Source organism: Carlito syrichta, unplaced genomic scaffold, assembly GCF_000164805.1.
Source record: "Carlito syrichta isolate Samal-C Ts95f unplaced genomic scaffold, Tarsius_syrichta-2.0.1 Scaffold305151, whole genome shotgun sequence".
Lineage (NCBI taxonomy): Eukaryota > Metazoa > Chordata > Mammalia > Primates > Tarsiidae > Carlito > Carlito syrichta.
In genome coordinates, this window is record NW_007249247.1 from 163,547 (window position 1) to 188,414 (window position 24,868).

General features: G+C 37.7%; 1 protein-coding gene across 1 annotated transcript in view; it reads right to left on the minus strand.

The window, feature by feature from the left end:
- The window catches only part of ENPEP (glutamyl aminopeptidase), a 98,296-nt gene that overhangs the window by 49,139 nt on the left and 24,289 nt on the right, over window positions 1-24,868 (minus strand). The window contains exons 4-8 of the mRNA XM_008061227.1: window positions 11,610-11,730; window positions 8,937-9,091; window positions 7,745-7,858; window positions 4,329-4,463; window positions 2,089-2,154 (exon numbers count right to left, since the gene is read on the minus strand). Coding sequence (XP_008059418.1) covers window positions 2,089-2,154; window positions 4,329-4,463; window positions 7,745-7,858; window positions 8,937-9,091; window positions 11,610-11,730 — 591 coding nt within the window. The remainder of the gene's footprint in view (window positions 1-2,088; window positions 2,155-4,328; window positions 4,464-7,744; window positions 7,859-8,936; window positions 9,092-11,609; window positions 11,731-24,868) is intronic.

A 24,868-nucleotide genomic window follows, 5' to 3' on the forward strand; every position in this document is an offset into this window, starting at 1 on the left:
GAAGGAATGTTTCAGTCAGTCTGAGAGCTTATTGAATGTGGCCTATATTGATCATATACTATTTTTAGATTTTAGCTAATGTCTGAAGATTGAAGGAAAAGAGTGAGTGTTTTGTGAGTTTTGTGGGGTTTTTTTGTTTTTTGTGGTTTTTTTTGGTATGACTTGTAGTCCACAGCACTGTAATAATATGAAAAATTAATATCTATTCATCCTAGTTCATTTTCAGCACCATCTGTAGTCACAATTAGGGTACCAGAAGACTTAGAAATATTTAGAACTTGAGAAATATTCGTTTTAGACAAGACTTTTTGAAAATTAGTTATAACATAGATACTGGCTTACGAGTTCCTAATGAAAGGTGCTCACAGTGAGAAAAGATGAGATAAAATTTGAGCTTGAAGTGAACAAAAACATTACAAGATGATCTCGTGTACACAGAACCACAAGTATAGCTTCTCTCTTTGTACCTATTGTCTACACAAAATATTTTATTTGTGGACAAAGGAATAAAATGTACTGATGTACTTACCAAACATTTCCTAAACCCTGGTCTTATTTCTTATTATGTTAATAGTCACCTAGGTATTTTAGTATTCGGTAAGAGGGAACCATTTTCTTTTGGAGCAGCGCAGAGAGGGCTAAATGTCACGTAAGACGGCAAGGTGGTAGTGGCCTTGTCCCGGGGAATCACATCCAGAAGCAGTCCTCCCTGTGGAAGCCGGGAGGGGGCGCTGCTTCATCCTGGTTTCTGCTCTCCAGGCTGGATACCCTCAGCAGGACTCTGGCCTACCTGGATTGTCTCGGTAGGGAGGTGGAACCGAAAGAGTAAGAAGACGATTCCGTTTCTAGGCTGGAACGGGGCCAACCTGCAGACAAGGCTATTTTGATCATATTTTTAAAATTCAAACCTGAGAAAATTTAAGACAACTGGCTTAGGGTCTGTTCGAAAAACAAAAATGAAACGGAGTGATACACTAAAATGGATGTGTGAAATGGTTTAGAAAGTTTATGGTCATTTCTGTTACTGAAAGGAAGCAGGCCCTTCATCGATTCCCTTGTAATAAGAGGACTGATTGATTGATGCATTCATTGATTGATCTGGGTCTCACACTATCGCCCAGGCTGGAGTGTGGCACAATCACAGGCTCATGGCAGTCTTAGCCTGGGTGATCCTTCCACTTCAGCCTCCCGCGTAGCTGGGACTACAGGTGGGCACCATCACACCCACTAATTTTTTTAGTGTGTGTGTGTGTGTGTGTGTGTGTGTGTAGATAAGGTCTCGCTATGTTGCCTAGGCTGGTCTGGAACTCCTGGGCTCAAGCCTTCCACGTCAGCCTGCCAAAGTGCTAGAATTACAGGCATGAGCCACCATGTGCCTGGTCCTGTAATAAGAATATTTACACTGATTTTTCCAATCCAATACTAAGAAAAATGTGTTATGCTCACTGTAAGAGAGGACTCTTATAGATAGATTCAAATTTTTGTATAATGACTCTATGGAATAAATTATGTTCTCTAAAATCCGTATGTTGAAGCCCTAACCCCCAGTGTGGTAGTTTTTGGAAATGGAGCCTTTGGGAGGTGCTCAGGTTTAAATGAGATCATAATGCTGAGACCCTTATAATGGGTAAGAGACACCACAAAACTCACTCTATCTGCCCTGTGAGGACACAGCGAGAAGATAGCCATCTACATGCCAGAAAGAGGGCCCTCACCAGAAACTGAACTGGCCAGCACCTTGATCTTGGACTTCCCAGCCTAGAGAACTGTGAGAAAACACATGTCTGTTGTTGAAGTCACCCAGTCTACGGCATTTGGTTATGGCAGCCCAATCTGTCTAATATAAGAAAGATGAGCAGTAACTAAGTAATCTGTTTAAGCTCCATGAGACTTCTGCTAAATGATAATTACAGATACAATGTAGGTACTCAACTAGATGTGAAATCACCTTTTTATTTTTATCCATATTATCTATCCCTAAATAAGAAAATTTAAAAGGAATTATCCTTAATGAATGACATCTTAACACACATCAGTCACACATCAGTGTAGTTTATTCCTAAGACCACTAAAAGTAGTCAATCATACCTGACATCCTTTTTGAAATTTCTCTGGTGTCAGCCAGTCTTCAAGCATTCTCAGAATGGAAGCTCCCTATGATAGGAAAAAAATGATAAACGAATAAAGGATATGCAAGGAGCAAACACCAGTTATCACTATTGTGACTAGTGTTTCATAACCATATTTGTGAGATTATTTCTTCAATATGATTCTGCTAAATTATATGGCTCAATAATTTTAGGATAAAAATACCACTTGGCACAGCTCCTCTATGTATGCTTCTAAAATAACCAAAAGATAAAGAGAAATTGCCAAAATAGCCATCATTTCAGTGTCTTGAGGTTCAAATAATTACTGCATTTCACCAAATAAACCAGCAGATGGGGCTTTCCTAATGAAAGAGAAACAGTCTTTTCAAAAATCACATTTGATTGAGGAAAGTAGTTTAGGATAAAATTATGGCGATTTCTTAAATATATTTTCATACTTGAAAATAAGAATTACATTTATCATAGGGAAATAGTCAAGGAACTATCTGGTCAAATAACTTAATATAAATAGGTATATAATTTAGGTATAAAACCCTTCTCTGTCTCACTTGGTTGATCTCATTTGGTTTCCTTTCATCTGAAGAATCTGATGAATAAATACCTCTGCTCTCTATTTTCTTTTCATGTGTTATAAGATTAGGGCTAAAACATACTATTTATAAAATTTCAAATCAATTTTCAAGTAACTGATCTGAAAAATATTGCCTTCCTACTTGTTATTTTTACTGTAATTTTCCTAACATTCTAAATTATTTTTGCACCTACTTAGAAGGCTAAAGGCTTATAAACGTTTATTTATTTCTGACTTAATATCTTAAACCCATGAAGAATCTGGGGCTCAGGGAAAAATTGATTCAAAAAAATATAAACTTCTCCCATGTGGGTTATTTGAAGAGGCTATAAGTAGATGAGAAATTTTAACAAAGATAGAATCATTGATAATGTGAAAGAAAAAGGAATAAAAGTATGAAAATTTACCATGGGAATAATATGAGAAGGGAAGCCAAAAATATGATGTTATAAATTTCAAATGCTAATATATAGAATTCTTTCACTCAATTCAGCTTTATATAGTATTCATTTTAATAATTATAATATTTTGACTTAAATAACAAAATGTATTACAGGATAGAAGAATGTAATAGTTTTCTTTCTTTTTTTTTTTTTTTTTAAGTGTAGCTGTTTATGTATTTATTTTTTGAGTTGGAGTCTCACTCTGTTGCCCAGACGGGAGTGCAGTGGCCACTCCCAGCCACCGCAGCCTCGACCTGCTGGGCTCCGGTGATCCTTCCACCTCTGCCTTCCAAGTAGCTGGAATTACATGCATGCGCTACCACTCCTGGCTAATTTTTTGATTTATTGTAGAGATGAGGTCTCACCAAGTTGTCCAGGCAGGTCTTGAACTCAAGGGCTCAGGCAGTAATAGTTTTCAATGGCTTTTGAGCAACTTAATGTAAGGAGTAAACCTTGAGAAGCTGAGGTGGAAAATGATGAAAAATAACATGTTTTTGTTTTTGTTTTTAAACAGGATTTACTGAGAGGACAGAAAAGCTCCCAGAGTGGAGGGGACCTGAGGGAGTTGCCCAAAAATAACATTTTAAATTATGTGATCTGAAGGCATGAAATACGTTTGAAGGCCAGACTATAAGAGATGTTGTAATAGAGAATGTGTCACATGAAACTTTGGGCTATAGATTTTCAGTGACTTTTCATAAAAGTTCAGTAGATAAGAATGCCTCATCTACAATATACTAACAAAGTCACCTTCAATTCTTATCTAAAAAGGAATAAAAGCGTTTCCTTCTGGGTTGGACTTAAATTTCTTTTGCAAGTACTAAAGGGATAAGTAGAAAAAGTGCTCATATATATTGGATTTCTTGTTGACCACAAAGAAAAAAATATTTATTGTCTTTTTAAAAAATCAAATAATACAATTTAAAATTGGATGCTTAAAATGTAATAATTGAAATGAAAGCAATTATAGACATAAATGAAAAGAGAAATTTTTAAAAATTTGTTTCAAAATCCTATATAGTCAGTATTCATCAGGTCCACTAAAAAGTACACACTACTGAATATTTAGCATCCAGAATAAGTTCTGCACTGCGTTCTAAAGCCTACTGGCACAGTCTAACCATTCTTGCCATTTTTAGGCACCTACTAAAATAAAAATTACTAAACAGGAAGGTGCTTAAAATAATGTCATGTTTCCCCCACCTTGCTATAGGATATTCCATCAAAAACAGATGTTATTTCAGCAGGCGTTGTTACAGTGACAACAATGGGATGGGAAGACATCAAAGAATCATCCTCTTGAACAGGTAACACATCTTCAAGCAACATCTGGTCACGCTGAAATGACAGAATGAACCAAGGAAATACAGTGCTTCCTTTATACTGGTTTATATTTTTATATATCACATATAAGAAAAATACATTCTCAGCGATCTGTCACAGAAACAAAGAACCAGATACCACATGTTCTCACTCATAAGGGGGACCTGAACATTAATCACAATAGCACAAGGAAGGGATTGGCAGTCATGGGAAACTGATGGGGAGGTGGGGCATGTAACACCACAAAGTGTACCTGGTCCTAAACAAGGGAAAGTGAGGACTAGTTGGAGACCCAAACTTCACATGTACATTGCCTATACTTTACATGAACATTACTTAAGTACCTAATCCTGACTTGTACCCACATCCTTATAATAACATAAAGTAAGTAAATAAACATATATAAGAAAAGCTGAGAGAAAATGAATACTCAGATTACTTAAAACAAACAGAAAGTCTCCAAATTAATCATATTTTGCATGGATTGATCGACATTGATTTTATTCTCTTCTTCTGTTTAAACTCTCTTGACTTCTTCCCCTATATGACAGGCAGAGAAGACACCAGCATCTGTGAATTCACTTTCTGCTGTGACTTTCAGACATGTGTCAAACTTTTCAAGCCCAGTTTCCGTATCTGTGTGGTGGGAAGGGTAGTATCACCTCACAGATTAGTTCTGAGAATTAACTGAAAATTAACTGTCAAATATTGATGTTCAGTTTTTATTTTTTACTTTACATCATCTTGTTATTAGAATTTGCATGGTTCATAACTAGTCAAAGAAAACATCAGCTTGTTATTTGGTTCTAAAATTACCTCTCATTTTACCCTTAGGTTTTTCTCAGCAATATGGAGTGGTTGACAGACCTAGCAGTATCATCAGATTTCCTTGATTCAAAGGCTCAGTCTTTCCACTTTCTAGAGATGCAAGCTTAAGCAAGTTCCCTCACTTGTTAAATGGAAGTCATGACAGCATACTTTTTGGAGATGTGCACGGCATTCAACGTTACAATTCAGGATAAGCCCTTGGCATAGTACCTGGCACGGAGTGAAAACCTAACACATTTGTTGCTATTATTTCAAATCTTAAGCAATAAGATTCTGAAACCTAATTCTGTTAAACTACTACAAATTTTAAAAACCAAACATTTTATTGGTCCTATTTAATTAAAAATATTTTCAAAAGAGGAGCATTCTATATTATCTTACATTTTCCAACTTTGTGGCTTTCATTTATAATAGACAAGGTATCAAGTAGTGACTGTCATGCAAGATAATTAGGACTAAGATATTGATTATTGTATACCTAAGAAGTTTAGGTAAGTAAAAAGCATCCTGTTCTCAGCATCAAGAAACCTGATTGCAGTCTTGATTTTGCTACCAACGTCTGTGTGATGTTGGAAAGTTGTATTACCTTCCTGGCCTTCAGATTTTTCACTGGTGAAATGAGGGTCCACTATTGTGGTACTTCTCAAACTCTCTTATAAAATGTCCTTATTTATCTGACTCCTCAATCCACAAGACCTTAAAATGGGAACTTCTTAAGAGCAAGAAACATGTTTTATTCATTATTCATTTTTTGATTCCCTCCCTAGGGTTTACTGAATGAGGAAGGGAAGGAGGGAGGGAAGAAGCAAGGGAAGGAAGGAGGGAGGGAAGGAGGAAAAGAAGGAAGGAAGGAAGGAAAAGAATAATTGTTGTGTTGGATGGACCATGTGATTAAACTTTATTTAAGAAATACATAACAAATGCTTTTGGAATTTAACCAGTGTTTCCGAAACACTGAAATTGGAATATTAGACAATACTAAAATGTTATAATTTCTTATAACAGTTTGATATAAGAAGAACTTTAGGTTACTTTAAGAGAGAAAATAGAGGACAAAATAATTTTCCATTTATATAGTTTATTTTTAATAAATTATAACATTAGATTTTTCTTTTTTTTTGAGTCAGAGTCTCACTCTGTCACCCAGGCTAGAGTGCAGTGGTACACTCATGGCCACTGCAGCCTTAAACTGCTGATCTCAGGTGATCCTTCTACCTCAGTCTTCCAAGTAGCTGGAACTACAGAAGCGCGCTACTATGCCTAGCTTATTTTTTGATTTATTGTAGAGATGAGGTCTCACCAAGTTGCCCAAGTTGGACACGAACCCCCAGGCTCAGGCAGTCCTCTCACCTTGACCTCCCAAAGTGCGGGGATTACAGGCTGAGCCACCGCACCCGGCTACATTTTTCAATGTAGATGAGTGGGGAGGATTTTTGAAATACATGGAGACATTTTTGGTTGTCACAACTGGGTCTGGCAGGTTACTGGCATTTTGTCAACAGAGGCCAGGGGTGCTGCTAACCATCCTACAATCCACAGGACAGCCTCCCACAACAAAGAATTATCTTGTCCAAAATGTCAACAGTTCCATAGTTGAAAAACCCTAATGTAGATACAATTTTTAAAGAAGTAACTTTTTTACTTTTTAAAAGTAGGCTAAGGAAACCCTAAGCTTTAGGCTTACGCATTTAATTTTTTATTCTGTCCAGTAGAGGGCAGTGTTCTACACAGTACACAACCTCTTGTACTTTTTCTACTTCAACCCATCCACATCGTTATACATTCATACATACAATCAGATAGGAATACTTTCATGATCTAAATATAAATAACATACCTAGTTTTTATTTATTTTTTAATTAGCATTCATAAATGTTTCTATCCCAGTCTCCTCAGGGACACAGTCTATGTAATATGTACAGTTGGGGATATTTTAAGGATATAAAATAAAGAATAATGCTCTTATTTCATAGAAAGAACTCACTCAAAGAAATTATGTAACCTGCTCAAGGTCATATTTCCCATCTGTAGCTAATGACGTGTTCAGGATTTGAACTTGAGTCTAACTACTAAGCTTAAGCTCTGATCTCTTCACCTCACTATTTCAGGCAAGCAGTTCACAAAATGAGACTTGGACATTTTTCAAAGGGTTAGCATTGCAGATGCTTTCTTGAACACCGAGTTAACACCGAGTTCTTTATGCTGCCTAATTTTTTTCCTGCCTTGATGCGTGCTTTTGAGTGACGCTGCTGAGGATACTCCCAGATTATGGTGCTCAGTGGCTCCCTAGGGACTGGGCAAAGGCAGGATTCAGTGCAAGCCAGTTGGCTCCACCTTCTCCTCACAATGGAACTCCCAACTCACCACCACACTTGCCTCCGCCTCAGGACCATCATCATGGTCCAAAGGCTTCAGTCTGCTTTGCATGCGAAACACAAAGATTTGGAGCTTCTGTGTTCAGGGCTCACCATTTGCCAGTCTTTTTCTGCATGGTTTACTCCCAGGAACTCAAAAAAAGAAGCAAATCCTTCATTTAGCCACAAGTCTTCCCACCAGTCCATGGTCACGATATTTCCAAACCACTGAAATTATAAGCAATAAAGAGATAATCAAGTGCTTATGATTATAATAGAGAGGCCTAGAAAGTTTCAAAATATTTATTTGTTCATGAAAATTTTGTCACAGTGACACAGAAGTGGCAGGCATTGTGATTAATGCTTATTTCCTGACTTATCTTGATCTTAAAGATACTAAATTCTTCTTAGTTTATTGCCTTTATTAAGATATTACTGAGAATATATAAATTCATAGGAAGACCTCTTTTGTATTCCCTAAAGGCAAAACAATGTGTTTTAAAGTTTGTGGTTAAATTTTTTTATAATTTATTTTTAGAGTTAGGGTCTTGCTCTGTCACCCAGGTAGAAGTGCAATAGTGTAATCATGGCTCACTGCAACCTTAAACTCCTGGGCTCAAGAGATCATTCTGCCTCAGTTCCCCACTTCCGACTAAGTAGGACTACAGGCATGAGCCACCATGCCTGGCTAATTGATTTTTACGTTTTGGGGGATTTTTTTTTGAGTCGGAGTCTCACTCTGTTGCCCAGGCTGAAGTGCAGTGGCACGCTCACAGCCACCGCAGCCTCGACCTGCCAGGCTCAGGTGATCCTTCTGCTTCAACTTTCCAAGTAGCTGTAACTACAGGTACATGCTACCATGCCCAGCTTATTTTTTATTTTATTTTTTATTTATTGTAGAGACTAGGTCTCACCAAGTTGCCCAGGTTGGTCTCGAGCCCCTGAGCTTAGGCCATCCTCTCGCCTCGGCCTCCCAAAGTACTGGGATTACAGGCTTGAGCCACCGCGCGTGTGGCCTGATTTTTAAGTTTTTAAGAGATGAGGGTCTCTCTGTGTTGTGCAGGCTGGTCTCAAGCTACCAGCCTCAGGCAAACCCCCTACCTCAACCTCCCATATCACTGCGATTATAGGCGTGTTCCACCACACCAGATTTCTTTATGGTTAAATGTTTATTGGTGCTAAGAAAGATTTTTATGCAAATTTGTTTGAGTTGGTTCTTTTTTATTTGCTAAGTCATAATTTGAATTATTCCTGTGGTCTTAAGCTACTTTAAAATACAAGCTGATTTGATGCAACAATGCTATACCTGATGCACAAGTTCATGAGCAACCACAGTGGCCACTCTCTGTTGGTTTGATGAGGCTGATTCATTGGGGTCATACAGCAGGTTGGTTTCTCTGTAAGTGATGAGTCCCCAGTTCTCCATAGCACCCGTGCCAAAATCTGGAATAGCGATTTTATCTATGGAAAAAGAGATTCCAGTGAGAAGTACATTCTTTCCATTTGTTCATAGCATGTCTTACCAAATTAAGTTCTTTGGAAGAATGTTTTTAAAAAGGCTAAAAATAATCTCTTTGAGTGAAAAACAGTAATAATTTGTGCAAACATCTCAGTCCTAATGCACTCAAGATATCCATGGAGTTTTTCCTGTTGGCTCAGATATCATCTTTTTTTTTTTTTTTTTTTTAAGGGACACTAATGGCAATGCTCTTTACAAGGCTTCCATAATTTTGTGTCTTTTATTCCTCTCTGCACTCCACTTTTATTAGCTTTCTTTTCCTCATCATTTTCATTAAGTAATAGGGAGCATCTGTTTTGGGAGACACACTGTGAAGAAAAAGAGAATGAAGTTTTCAAATGAAGGCTTCAAAGGTCAGAGCTTCTAAGTGCACAGAAATAGATTTCTATCCAAGGATACAGAATATGAGAGAATATAAAATTCTGTCTTTCAAAGGGAGGTTCAAACTTTACCTGTACAATGACCACTTGTATATCTAATCCTGAATTGTACCCCACATCTTTAAAATAAAAAAATTAAAAGTTAAAAAAACTATTTTTTTCTCAAATTTTATAGAATTTGAGGTCAACTTGATTCTCTACCGATCTAATAGCTCACTATTCACTTATATGTATTAAATAAGTTGCATAAACATGCAATTGACTATATTCTCTCTAAATTCCCTTTCAGTTCTAAAATGTTGGAATCTATGAGGCGTTTCTATTCTTTATTCTTGCCAGGGCCTATAGCCTTAGATGTGATAGCTGACAGGAGGAGGCACTGTTGATCAGTTCTAGGTTAAATTCCCAAACAGAAAATGTTAGTTGACTAACGGGCAAAATGAACTATAATCAGAATGTAACTTCTTCATTTATTACATATTATTTAAATTGAATTTTCACTTAACATATAAGAAAAAGCCCTTTCTTTCTGGCTAAAATAATTATTCTTAAAGCTTTTTATTAAAGAATGAAAAGGGCTATACCTTAAATAGAGATTAAGATTACAATAGCAGTGTCCTTTTTATAACATCTTTATTTTTAGGTTTGGTTATTTTATCACAAGAATATCGCTTAAAGGGTAAAAAAGTATCTCCCCAAGGGCCATTCTTTTTCATAATGTTGTGGAGTGTAATTTGCAACTAATCCTTGAACAAAAATTTCTTTTGTAACTTCACGTATCCAGTAAGTATTGGCATTATAATTAATTAACCCCTATGTTCCATTTAACTTTTTGGAGTATAATAAATTCAGAAGTCATTTCTAAGGAGACTAAGACTTAATTATGAAAGTGTTGGAAATGCACTAAAAGAGCATGAAGAGGGAGTGGGGAAGGAGGAGGAAAGAAAAAGAAAAGGGAGAGAGAAATTTGTGATATTTCCACTTCCCAGTTTATCCTGGATAGTACAGTGAGATAAAGGGGGAAAGGCCTTTAAATTCATGGGCTTAACGTGTTGTTAAATATTTTTCTCATTTTGATGAAAAGTTGTCTCTCTTTCCAACTCTTTCTCTAATAGTTGTTAAGCAGACAAAATATTGAACTGTTTCCACCAAAGAGAAAACGCAGTATCTTCAAATGTACTCAGAGCCACATATAGGGAATTTGGCATGCCGTTGCTTTGTAGCGATAATTTATTAAAGTAAAGACAGAAACAGAAATAAAGGAACCAACCATTGGTTGATTTTTCTTACTAATGCCATTATTTCATCCCTGTAAACACTTATATGAATGTTATATTTAACGTCGTTCTCAAGCCTTTTCGTTTTTTTTTTTTTAGAGATAAGGATCTGGTTATATTGCTCAGGCTGGTTTCAAACTCCTGGTCTCGAGCAATACTTCCACCTCAGCCTCCTGAGTTGCTGGGATTACCAGCATGAGTCACTGCACCCACCCACTCTCAAAGATATTAATAAAGCATTTCTGATATTAATACAAGGGTCATATCCACACTGTTTTGGTTATGGCCCAAATTTGTCTTAAAAAGAAAGCACGACTCCCCTCATATTAGATACATCTTTTTTCTGTAAGAGCACTAGTGTTTCATTTTAACTGTTGGAGAATCTAGAATTTGTCTTGTACAATAATGGAAAGATTGGAAGCACCTGGGACTCTTACAATATCATTTATCCCTATTGTTTTCCATCTCATTGATGATAGGGAGACAATGTAGGCTGCTCGGACAGGTACAGCCTACCATGTCTGGCTCCATCATTATCAAGCTCTGCAGTTTTATGCACATAATTTTATCTTTATTTGGAAATAAAAGACTAGGTTTATCAGGTAAGAGTAAGGTACAGACATTATTCTTGGAAGAATCCAGAATAGATCTTTCAGCATCTAGTAAGTGTTAGACACATATAGCAGGCATATAATAAAAGGATTCAGGGATGACAATTAATGGTGATAAAACTGGAGGAAGTGAATGAACTTAGATGAAAACAAAGGCAGTATTAAAAACAAGAAAATAAAAATGACTCTCACCTAATTTAGGAAGAGAATAATTCATAGCAAAGTATTCTTCAAAATAATCAAACACACTTTTAGTTATGTCTGCAGCATATTCAGCTGTGTGCCTTTGCTGTGGCTGGACATAAATTGTGAGCTATTAAAACACAAAAAAAAAATCAGTGAAAATTATTCTTCATTCAATAAAACACAAAAACTGTGATACATGACATACTTGAAAGAAAGTAGGTTTTAGAGCCAAATAAGTCTAATTTGAATTCCAGTTCTGCCTCCTACAAGCCATGTTGTCTCGGATAAATCACTTCACATCTCTGAGACTCTGAGGAATTTCATGTAGAAGGACAATAAAATTTCACAACCGAGTGATTTTAATGACTAGAAATAATGTAAGATACAATGGTTGGCACAGTGTCCTAGAGAGTTGAAAAATGTTACTTTTCTCTACTTAGAACATATATTAATATCTAGGAATTTATCTATGTATCTGTCTATACATCCATCTATCTACCCATCCATTTCTCTCTCTCTCTCTCTCTCTCTCTCTCTCTCTCTGTGTGTAGTTTGTCTTTCAGGAATTAAATTTATGTAATTTTTCTAATCTAAAAAACCCTTGTTTTCCACTTGTGCTATTCTATCTAGTTATTCCAAATTACCCTTCTAATATTTCAACTATTCTGCTTCCAGAGTCTAAAATATAATGATCCAAGTCATCTTGGTAAGCTACATCAATTCTCTAAGTCACTAGTGTATTACTTTATTCCCCTGACATAATTTATATAGCAAATCAAGTATAGACTGTTTTCCCCTGATTCTAAGCATGCATCACTTTGTAAAAAGTTACCAAGAATACTCTTAAACACAGTGTTGTTTAAAAGTAGATGTATTACCATAATATTATAAGAAAGGGATTGGCAGTAGTGGGAAACCGTAGTGGGGGGGCGGGGGATCAGCAGTTGAAGGAAACTGCCAGGAGAGGGAGGGGCACACCTCATCAACAAGGGTATCTGCATAATCATCATTTGTATACCTAACCCTGAATTGTACCCAACATCTTTAAAATAAAAGAAAACAAAAACAAAGAGATAAAGTAGACGTGGTCCTTGGACACTAGGGTTTATGCACAAGAATATCATAGGTATTTAGACACTTCTCAGTATGTGAAAGAGGAAAAGATGCCTCAGACAACTAGTGTCTGCTAAAAGGTTGTGAGAACTTTGAATAAAATGCTTGCCTGCTAAGTCTGAAACCTGATTCAAAACCCTCAAATAAAGCAAAAGATACAGTCATTTAGTAAGTTCAAGACCAGTTACCTAACTGGACCAGGTGACTCAAGATTTAAAAAAAGAAAGAGAGAAACAATACCTACTCTCTTTATTATTCCCAATGCATTGCTAGTTTTGCTATTTATTTAGGCATACATTATGAGCCATTTTTTCTTAGAAGTAAAGAACTCTAGGAAAGATTCAATAATTTAAAGAACAAATTCTGAAAGAGCATCCCTTAAATTACCAGCACTGGCTCACTGCTCTCATATCCACTGGGCAACTGACATTCTTGCCTTATTTACATAAATAAAGATGTGTTCATCTTCACCTTTAGAAACAACACAACTCACTCAATAATGTTAACATTCTTTGAGTTTTTTTATTTTTTACTTGCCAGGAGTAATGATATGTTTCTTTTTTCTTTTTCTTTTTCTTTTTTGAGTTGGAGTCTCAATCTGTCACCCAGGCTGGAATGTAGTGGCACACTCACAGTCACCCCAGCATTGACCTGCTGGGCTTAGGTGATCCTTCCACCTCAGCCTTCTAAGTAACTGGAACTATAGGCACGTGCTACCACGCCTGACTAATTTTTTGGGGGGGGTATTTATTGTAGAAATGAGGTCTTGCCAAACTGACCAGGCTGTTCTTGAACCAGTGGGCTCTGGCAATCCACTTACCTCAGCCTCCCAAAGTGCTGGGATTACAGGTTTGAGCTACCACACCGGGCCCAGTATATTTTTTCTGATAATTGTTAAGCAATCTGAAAAAGAACTGTCATGCGTTTTCCAAGATGTTAAGTGAAACTAAGGACCCAGATGGTGGCCACTGAACAGGGCAAAGGTAATTGCCCATATGAGATCAAAATTACCATGTTCATACAGGATTGCCATGTCATAAACTGAGAGTCTCAGAATTTTTCCTCTATAACTAATTAATGGGTCAAACTCTGAGATTTTCTAGTACATTTGTTCTCTACCTTAGAAACGTCAGGAAGGTTCTGAAGTGTGGTCCGCCATGTGCTCTTTGAGCTATGGTCGCCGTCTCGTTTTTCTAAGCTTTGGCCCCCTCCCCTATCTTGGGGAGGTGACTCTCCTCTCTTGCTTTCTAACTTACCTTCTAAATAAACTATATTTTCCAATCTAAAAAAGAATTTAAAACTTCAGGAAGTGACCCACTCCACTCTTGTCTATACATTCAGTGTTTTTGTGCTGCTCATAGCATTTTGGGAAGTGAAGAGGGTGGAGAAAGAAAAACAGGTAATAGTGAGACCTACCACTGTGGGAGGAACAATGGGGAGGAGAGAAACAGTGTGCTCTTTCTACCTGAATTTCATTTCTCTGCTGGCAGATGGATGCCCTTTAAGCAACATGCTTCTGAGACAATATAATCTATTTTTCTCACTCTGTGTTTCTGTTGGTGACGGTTGGAAGGTGATATCTTTAAATAAGATTGGGGTTAGTGTAAATTCAATCAAAACAAAAGCAGTCTCTTCCTCCTCTGTTTCTGAGAAGCTCAACCTCACAGAACTACGCTCTGTCTTTACAGCTTGGTAGGTCTACAGATCACCTGTGATAACTGACCCTTCAAAACCAGTGTCATACATCTTATGACCATGACTTTGATCAACTGAGCTAAGAAATCACAGAATATATAGAAACAGTTCATTGATTATGTAACATAAGCCAGCTCGGTGGCTCAGCCTGTAATCCCGTGCCTTTGGGAGGCTGAGGTATGTGGATTGCCTGAGCCCGCGGGTTCGAGACCCACCTGGGCAACTTGGTGAGACCTCATCTCTACAATAAATCAAAAATTAGCCGGGTGTGGTAGCGCGCGCCTGTAGTTCCAGCTACTTGGAAGGCTGAGCGGGAAGGATCGCCGAGCCCAGCAGGTCGGTCGAGGCTGCGGTGGCTGGGAGCGGCCACTGCACTCCAGTCTGGGCAACAGGGTGAGACTCCAGCTCAAAAAAAAAAAAAATTATGTGACATAATTAGCCAAAGTGTATCTGTGAGTGTGTCTTACATGCCATTTATCACAAACATTTTTACATTAAAGAACCCGCCAAAATGCCACCATTTTCTGTCATTTGAAGCTCCAGAACAGTTTCTGTGGCATCTCTTTAACAGCAGAACATCTGGGATGTTTGGACTTGGTGACTTTGAAAGCATCTTCCCCTGTGCTGCCTTCCCTCATCCTTAGCTGTACCTTTCCTTCTCTCTGACCTCACTTTCAATACATGTTCCATCTGCACCCCCCTCTTCCTCCTCTGGGCTTCTGCAGGGGTGGTGAACTCTCCTCCATTATCTGCTCAGCACTTCTGTCCAGGACCACGTTTAGTGAATTACCCCTGAATTGTCATTACTTTTTAATAATTCCTATCTTTCTCGTTTACATGCTTACTTTACTGAGATGATTTTTTTTTAAGTGCTTGACTAGCCATATTGAAATAATATGGAATGCCAGGCACAGTGGTTCACGCCTATAATCCCAGCACTTTGGGAGGCCAAAGTGAGAGGATTTCCTAAGCCCAGAGGTTCGAGACCAGCCTGAGAAACTTGGCAAGACCTCATCTCCACAATAAATCAAAAAATAAGCCAGGCATGCTGGCATATGCCTGTAGTTCCAGCTACTTGGAAGACTGAGGTGGAAGGATCACCTGAGCCCAGCAGATCAAGGCTGTGGTGGCCATGAGCATGCCACTGCACTCCAGCTTGGATGACAGAGTGAGAGACTTCAACTCAAAAAAAAAAAAAAAAAGGAAATAATATGGAGTAAGGAGGTATATATACTTGTACATGTCTTTTCTTTATCTTCTCAAAGAGTTCTATATGCCTTTATTATTCAAGGACCTATTAAAAGTTAAATATAAAGTTTATATATAAAGTTTATGGGGTCAGGTTTGGTGGCTCAAGCCTGTAATACCAGCACTTTGGGAAGCCTAAGTGAAAAGATCACCTGAGCTCAGGGATTCAAGACCAGCCTGGGCAACTTGGTGAGACATCATCTCTACAATAAATCAAAAAATAAGCTGGGCGTGGTGGCACACGCCTATAGTTCCAGCTGCTTGGAAGGATGAGGTGGAACAATCACCTGAGCCCAGCAGGTCAAGTCTGCAGTAGCTGTGAACGTGCCACTGCACTCCAGCCTGGGTGACAGTGAGACTCTGACTCAAAAAAAAAAAAAAAAAAAAAAGAGGAAAGGATGGTTTCTTAAGCATAAAGTTTATAGCTTCCTCTGTAAACTTTATATGTAAATATAAAATCTGTAAGGTCAAGAATCTAATTTATATATACATATACACTTATAGTATATATACACTTTTTAAAGACAGTAAGTTTCTTAAGTTAAATTACCTGGACATACCACTGTTACACACTATTAGTTATATCTCAGAGCATTAATTCTATTAAGCTAGTATCAGTGGTAAAAATCTGGGCTTTCTAAAGTCTACATTCAGTTGATTCTTCCTTTGGGAGGTAGGATACACCTGCTTTATCACTGTTGTTGTGTTTCCCTTATCATATTGCAGCCTACCATAAAATAGATGCTTAGAGTTACTAATATTATCCCTTTCATTCAAGTATCTCCAGTCATTTTAGAACTAGGACTTAGGTCCAAGAGAATTGATTCCTGGTTGATTGCTCTTACTCCTTTCATGTGTCCCTTTGCTAGACTTACATGACTTGACAATCATGACCAGATCCACTAGATCAACTTCCCTTGAACAACTTAATGAGCCCTGCACCATGTTTATGTTAAATGATTATTTATGTTTCTGCAGCCAAGCCAAGTACAAGGATCAGCAAGGTAACTACAATGATTACCTATTAGTCTTGTTGAGTCTTTAAATGTTCTCAGGTTATGTGATGAATACATTCCATGTAATGTTTCTTATACTCTACACATCTATTCTAAGAATTCAGTACTATTAGCATAATAATAGAATATGATTTTTTAAAATCACTGATGATTACTTTACACCGATTCTTTCACTGTTCCAATTTCCACTGTCCTTATCCACAATTATGAAATCCAAAGAGCCTTTTATATCAAAAGCTTTTTATATGTTTGAGCAAACTAATTTGGCAGTATCATATGACCTGAAATGATAAGTGATTTCTATAATCTTCATTTTTCTCACTATAAAAAAAATTGCTGTGCCAGGCACAGTGACTCATACCTGCAATCCCAGCACTTTGGGAAGTAGAGGCAAGAGGATTGCCTGAGCCCAGGGACTCAAGACTATTCTTGGCAACTTGGCAAGACATTGTACAATAAACCAAAAACTTAGCTGGGCATGCCAGCATACACCTGTAGTCCCAGCTACTTGGAATGCTGAGGTAGAAGGATCAACTGAGCCCAGCAGGTCAAGGCTGCAGTAGACATGATGGTCCACTGCACTCCAGCCTGGGCAGTAGAGTGAGACTCTGACTAAAAAATAATAACTAATTAATTAATTAAATATAAAATTTAAAAATTGCTGCAAAAGTATCGCTGATTATAAGGTGCTCTCCCAGATCTTTCTGTAGTTACTCAGTACATGAAATTTGAGCCACATTACCTTTCACAAATCAAAAATTTTCAGATTTGTGAAATTCCAACATATAACTGGCCACTAGGGTTTTGTAGTGTTCAAATTCCAACATATAACTGGCCACTAGTGTTTTGTAGTGTAGGGATTGGGATTGTAGACCTCTATTTAGAATTTTAGTGTTTGAAACAGATTTAAAAATAAAATTCCTTGTTGTATACATGAGAAAAATAAAGTCTAAGGCAGATCTGACACTAGAATTCAGGGCGGAGTTGTTTATATTATATCATACTGTCTCTTTCCTCTACTGGTAAGAATGAATTCTGATTTCTCTGACTGCAAAATAGAGATAACGATAGTACCTAGTCAAAGAGTTATTGCAAGGATTATATAAGATAATGCATAACCCATGCTTGACATGTAGTAGTGCCATGTGTCCCCTCAGGAGCATTAGTAACATTAGAGATTATATGCTGAATCATTCACTTCTGTGATTGTCTTTGTCTGCACTTCCTTATATGTGAGTGATGCTCACATTGTGGTGTCCACATTACCATTAGGAACATTAGGAGAAATGGAGCAGGGGAGTATGGTCATGACTTCCAAAATAGGCTCTTGATGCCCACACACACAAAAATTTGAAAGCCTTTTGATTTGCAAGAGCCTCGTTTAAAAAGACTTTTTAGCAGTAAAAACAGAAGGTCAGGGGAAAAAGCAGACAGTCAGGGAAAAAAGCAGACCATAGAGTGTTGGCTCTAATAATAGATTGAAAAGAGAATGGAGAGATATCCAGACTGCCCTGTTTAAAAACTAGATGAAAATTACCTGGGTTAGAAAAAGAGAAGGAAGGTTGATGGGACAAGACCCTGAAGACTGTGTTGGGCTATGAGATGAGGGTACTGAACTTGGGAAGACCACATGAACAGGAAGGAATCTGCTTCACCAGGTCATCAGGCACCACTGCCACCATCATCCAGGTCAAAAGTTGGGCCGGGGCCTGCAGGGTTCTACTTGGGAGCACTGCAGGTCAGCTGTGCCCTGGGTCCGTGCCTTTACTGTCCTTGTGTGTCAAGTGTCTTCTATTGATAAAGGTGACCATACATCCAAATTTGCCTAGGAATGTCCCAGGAATGTGGATCTGTTGCTTATCTGTTTATACCTCTTGCCCCAGGATAATGAATTATACTTCCTCCGTTATTTATGTTCTATTGATGATAAATATGATAAACTACATGGTCACTCTACCTATTGACAGCAGCCTGACTTTTCACTGCTGATCACGTAGCAGAGATTTCACCATTCACCTCTTAAGGTTGTGCAGGGTCTCATCTGAACTGCCCCAAAGAGTCACGCCATTTAAAATGGCAAGGATTCTTGCAAGTTCCCTCAGAAACAAGGTGAGGACAACCCCCTCGGGTTCCCTTCCATTGTGGGAGTTTTTCTGTCCTCTCAATAAATCCTGCTTTCAAAAAAGAAAGAAAGAAAGAAAGAAGGTGAGATCCTTGGCGTTCAGAGAGATGATACCACGGGAAAAGACCCTTGAAAACACAGTAGCGTGGCACTGGTCAGTGATGACTGCCTCTGTTTCACATCTCAAGCAAGGTACAGATATCTTAAAATGTTTCACTTCCTTCCAGGCTTAGCCTCCTCCTGTGCACACAGTAGGTGCTTAGTAGAGACTTATAAAATAATCTGTTTCAAGAAATTCTTCTTCATTATCAATACCAAGGTAGCCAGGATGAGAAAGAGAAAAGAAATCTACGTTGTTTTTAATTCTATAAATGCATATTTAAGGTACATAGTTGGTATACTGAACATGTCATCAGTACGTTAAATTTTTTAAGTTTATTTTCTTCTAAATGTTTTTCCAGCAATAACAGAAAGCTAGGGAAATAGTTTTGCCTTATCAATGCTAAATATTCTTCCTAAATTTTAATTTGCCCTTTACACATAGAAAAATTGGTATAAATATACAAAACCTTGTCTTGACATTTAAGTGACAAAAGACTTTTTTTCTGCTGTGGTTATGCTGGCTCAAAACATGCTCAGAACTCTGAGTTCAGAACTCAGCTGCTGTGAAATGCTGTTTGAGATTTAACCCAGCATGACTACCAAGGGTACACAAAGCATTTATTGACAGCATAGCTTACTTGCCATATAAGTCAGAATGTAAGCTGCCTGATACTTGGTGATTATTAATGCAGATTTTTAAAAAATGAACATTAAAAAAAATCTAAGCTACCTCTTATAAAATTTTACATTATTTCCATGAATATTTTGTGTACATTTTTATAAATTTAAATAAAGAATAAGAATAATTAGCAATATTTCATGGCTTCCCAAATTAAACATCTTCCTTCACGAAAGATTAACAACTCTTCATTTAAAAGTAACCCTTTCAGTAAAGAAATTAATTTTTTTAAACTAATAAAAATGTTCTAAAAATTAAACCCATGCTGAAAACTTAGCAAAGGCACAGCAAAAATATCTTTTAAAAATAATAAAATAAAACTATGTCAAAAATAGCTTTGAGAGAAATAGAAAATCACCATTAGAACACCACAATAATAATTGTTGCAGGCAAGATTCGTTGGTGAGAGCTATAATGAGTGGTCAAAACTTTAAGAAGAAATAGAATATTTGCATAGCCTTTAATTATCTCCCTCTAAATATTTATTAATCACGGTGGTATAAATTCTTTGACATTCCTCCCTCCAGGAAGTGGAGCCTAATTCTCTTTCCCTTGGATGTGAAATGCATTTGGTGATTGTTTCTAGCAAATAGAATATGGAAAATAGTAAAGTACAGTGGAAAAACCTAGCAGACACCATCTTGACCAAGTAATCAAAGTTAGCATCACCAGTAATGAGTCATAATGATAACATGTTCCTCTGATATGTGATGAAAGGGACTCTTCACCTCTGTGGTATTCTCCAAAATTCAAAACCCTAGTCTAATCTTGAGAAAACATCACAAAAACCCAAACTGAGGGACAGTCTATAAAATACCTGACCTGTACTCTTCAAAAGCATCAATAGCATTAAAAAGGAAATGCTGAGAAAATGTCACAGATTAGAATAAATTAAGGAGAAACATCAAGACTAAATATAATATAGATGTGTAATATAATGGATTTAGGAAGAGAAAAAGCACATTAGTGGAAAAAACTAGTGAAATCCAAGTAAAGACTATTGTTTAGTTAATCATATTATATTATATCATATTTCTAGTTTTGATGAATGTTTAATAAATGGTTATAGGATGTTAACATTAGGGGAAACTAAAGGAAGTTTACATGAGGACTTTGTTGCATTGTTGCAACTCCCTATAAATCTAAAATTATTTCAAAATTAGAAGCTTAAAAATATATCTCCAAGTATTAAAACAATGAAAACTTTTTCAAATAAAACTATTGCCATAAAGGGAAATGCATCAATCAAAATCTATGGCATAAAACCTAATATTGCTATAAAAAATAAAGACTGTTTTTAAAAACCATGGCATACATACTCTCTGCCCTTGATCAATCTTTCTAATCCAAAGAATGAACTTAGATGGAAGCTGTTAGAGGACATAAGCAAGTAGGAAGAACTCATTCACAGGTATCATTCTAGGTGCAATTATTTAGAAATCATCCTGCAAGACTTTTGGAAGAAAGCACAATATAATCCCTCCTACTGAGTTGTTAGAATTAATATGGCTATAGTATAAACCTAATTAAATGAATACTCTTCCCATCAATATTTTCTTAGTAAAAAGTTCTTCCCAACTTCCTTCTTCAATCAGAAAAAACAAGGAGAATTTGACTAGAGTTGAAATAATTAGGGTGGAAGGACAAAGATGGCTGACTGAAGACACTGTGTGATTGCAGCTCTCTGCAAAGAAACCTACCTGGAGGAACTCACTTAGGACTTTAAGGGTAGATATGAAAACCCAAGCTGAGGTCTATCAGGTGGTCACCTGGAGACACAGAGGCTAGACAATTCCAAGCCCAAGACACCCCTAGACGTAGCCCTGATGCAAGAGCTGGAGAACACCACTGGAGACAGAAGGGGTGAATGGCAATGACAGCTTTTCATCTCTACACATCTCATGAGAGCCTCTGTAATCTCAACCAGGGGAGAGATAGCCCAGGAACACCCCTGTCACACCAGCCGAGTGCAGAAGGCTGCCATAAATAGAGTCAGAAGCACCAGTAGGTGCCACATGGAACTCGTGGATTCCCAAGTGGCCTATGCCACAGTCGATGAGCTCACCAGAAAGACTCAGTGGGAAACATTCTGCAGGAGTAGTCTGTGCTGCATGGGTGCTTCTTCCCTGCACTTTAACATCCAGCAGGGGAAATGCAGCCAATGCAGGAAAGCTGCTCTGGTATTAGCAGTCTTGTGATCCTAGGTTGGGGCTGCAGACAGGGCTTGTCCCCATGGTGCCACCATTGTTGCCACAGAACCTCCAGTGGGGCAGGGCAAGATCTAAGAGGCAAGGTACCTCTGCACAGCCCTGCCCATCCATGGACAAAAGAAGAAGCAATCCCTCCACCACTGCTTCCTTTCTATTTCTGTGCAAAATGGGAAGTCTTGTCCAGACAGAAGGGAGGTGGGTAGTCCACAGAGTTTATCTGAGCATCTGAGCCAGAGTAGAGCTGCAGGGTCCTGCTTGACCTCCTGCCAATCCTGCTGACAAGCAGTCTGGAAAGGAGGACGCTGCTGGAGCTCCAACCAGGATCCCTATGGCTTGTCCTGAAGGGAGGGGCACACCCCATTCCTGCCAGACTGCATCAGTTCCAGAAGGTTTCCACGTAGATCATTGCCCTTCCTACCACTACTGCTTCCTTCCCACAACAGGTGGGTCAGGAGGGAGGACAAGCAAAAGTAAAAATAAAAAAAACAAATTCCATAAATAGCCACTCCAATAGTAGCAACCATATCCAACTAAAAAAAACAACAAAAAATAAAAAGAGAAGAATTTGCCCTCACAGATGAGGAAGAACCAGTGAAAAAACATCAGCAATCCCCAAAGCCTTAATGAGTCAACACCCACAAAGGGGTTTTCCAGATCTCAAGCAGTGGAACCTATCCAGAATGGCCTGGCCCTGATGACAGACATAGAATTCATACTATGAATGGCAAAGGCACTCAGTAAGATACATAAGATGGACACACAGATAATTCAGGCCATAAAAGCAGTGCAGGAAATGAAAGTTGAGCTGGCCAGTATAAGAAAAGACCAAATGGAAATTCTGAAAATGAAATCTTTCTTGGAATTTCGAAACAAAATAGCAAACCTCAACAGCAGAATCAACCAGACAGATGAAAGAATCACAGAGCTTGAGGATCAAACTATTAAACTGACACAGCCCAACAAAAACAAGGAGAAAAGACTAAGGAAGAATGAGCAAAGTTTATGAGCGGTTTGGGATTATGTGAAGAAACCTAATCTATTACTGATTTACATCCCTGAGAGAGAAGGGGAAACAAAACACCCTGGAATGGGTTTTTCAAGAGGTCATCCAATAAAATTTGTCCTATCTTGCTAGAGAGGCAGCCATGCAGACACAAGAGATTCAGACAATTCCTGAAAGGTATTACATGGGTATCACATCCCCAAGGCACATAATAATCCATCTTCCCAAGATGAGATGAAAGAAAAAATAGTAAAGGCAGCTAGAGAGAAGGGACAGACCACCTACCAAGGAAGACCCATCAGAATAACCACAGAATTCTCAACAAAAACCCAGAATCCAGAAGGGACTGGGGTCCTATATTGAACATTCTTAAAGAAAAGCAACTCCAGCCAAGAAGGTCCTATCCCACCAAGCTAAGCTTCATTAATGAATGAGAATTAAAATCCTTCCCAGACATTAAATCTCTGAAAGAATATGCCATGCCAGACCAGCCCTTAAGGAGATGCTTAAGAAAGTTCTAAGCACAGAAATGAAAGAATGATTTCACCTATCACAAAAGCATAGGAAAGCATAGAGTTTATAGACCATACAAATCAACCACAAAATCTAAAAAGCAAAGCAGTTATTTAATAGCAATATGACAAGAACAAACCCTAACATATCAATAATTAACTTATACATGAATAGACTGAACAAGCCACTCAAAAAGTATAGAGTGGAAAATTGGATAAAGAAGCATGACCCATCTTTCTGCTGCCTTCAGAAAACTCATCTCCCTGCAAATGACACACCTAGGCTCATGGTGAAGGGCTGGAAAAAGATCTTCCAGGCAACTGGAAAAAAAAAAAATCAGGAGCAGCTATTCTTATTTTAGATATAACATATTTTCAAACAGATTTTAAATAAAAGCCAAAAGACATTGAGGGCACTACATAATGAAAAAAGGCTAAGTCTACCAGCAAGAAATATCCATCTTAAATACATAAGCACCCAACATAGGAACACCCAGATTTATGAAACAATTACTAATTAAACTAAGAGAGGACATACACAGCCACACAATTATAGTTGGAGACTTCAATACCTCATGAACAGCCTTAGACAGATCATTGAGGCAAAAAAAGTAACAAGGAAATTCAGTAACTTAACTCAACACTTAACCAATAGGACCTAAAGAACATCTACAGAACACTTCATCCAACAACCACAGAATATACATCCTTTTAATCAGCACATGGAACATACTCAAGATCAACCTCATACCTGGCCATAGACCAAATATAAACAAATTTCAAAAGGTTAAAATCATACCAAGCATCTTCTCAGACCACAATGGAATAACAATAAATATAATCACAAACAGACCCCTTCCCCCCCCCCCAAAAAAAACCACAAATTGACTTAATATAAGAAATCTCCCTTCTAAACAAAGCTCTGGGCCAGATGTTTCTCAGCTGAATTCTACAAGATGTGCAAGAACTGATACCAATACTATTGAAAGTATTCCAGGCAATTGAGAAGGAAGGAATTCTCCCTAGCTCATTCTATAAGGACAATATCATCCTGATCCCCTAAAATGGCAATGATTAAACAAGGAGAAAATCTACTGGTCAATTTCCCTGATGAACATAGATGCAAAGATTCTCAACAAGATTCTAGCAAATTGCATCCAACAGCACATTTTAAGGATCATTCATCATGACAAGGTGGACTTCATTCCCAGGATGCAAAGCTGGTTCAACACATATAAATCAATAAATGTAATCCAACACATAAACAGGTATAAAACAAAGAACCACATGATTATCTGATTAAATCCAGAAAAAGCATTTGATAAAAGCCAACATCACTTTTTGATAAAATGCCTCCAACACCTAGGCATTGAAGAAACATTCCTCAAAAATAAAAAGAGCCATCTGTGACAAACTTGCAGCCAATGCCACACTTATTACACAGAAGCTGAAAGTATTTCTCCTAAGAACTGGAATAAGACAAGAATGCCCACCCTCAGCCCTCCTATTTAACACAGTCCTGGAAGTCCTAGCCAGAGCAATTAGGCAGGAGAAAGAAATTAAGC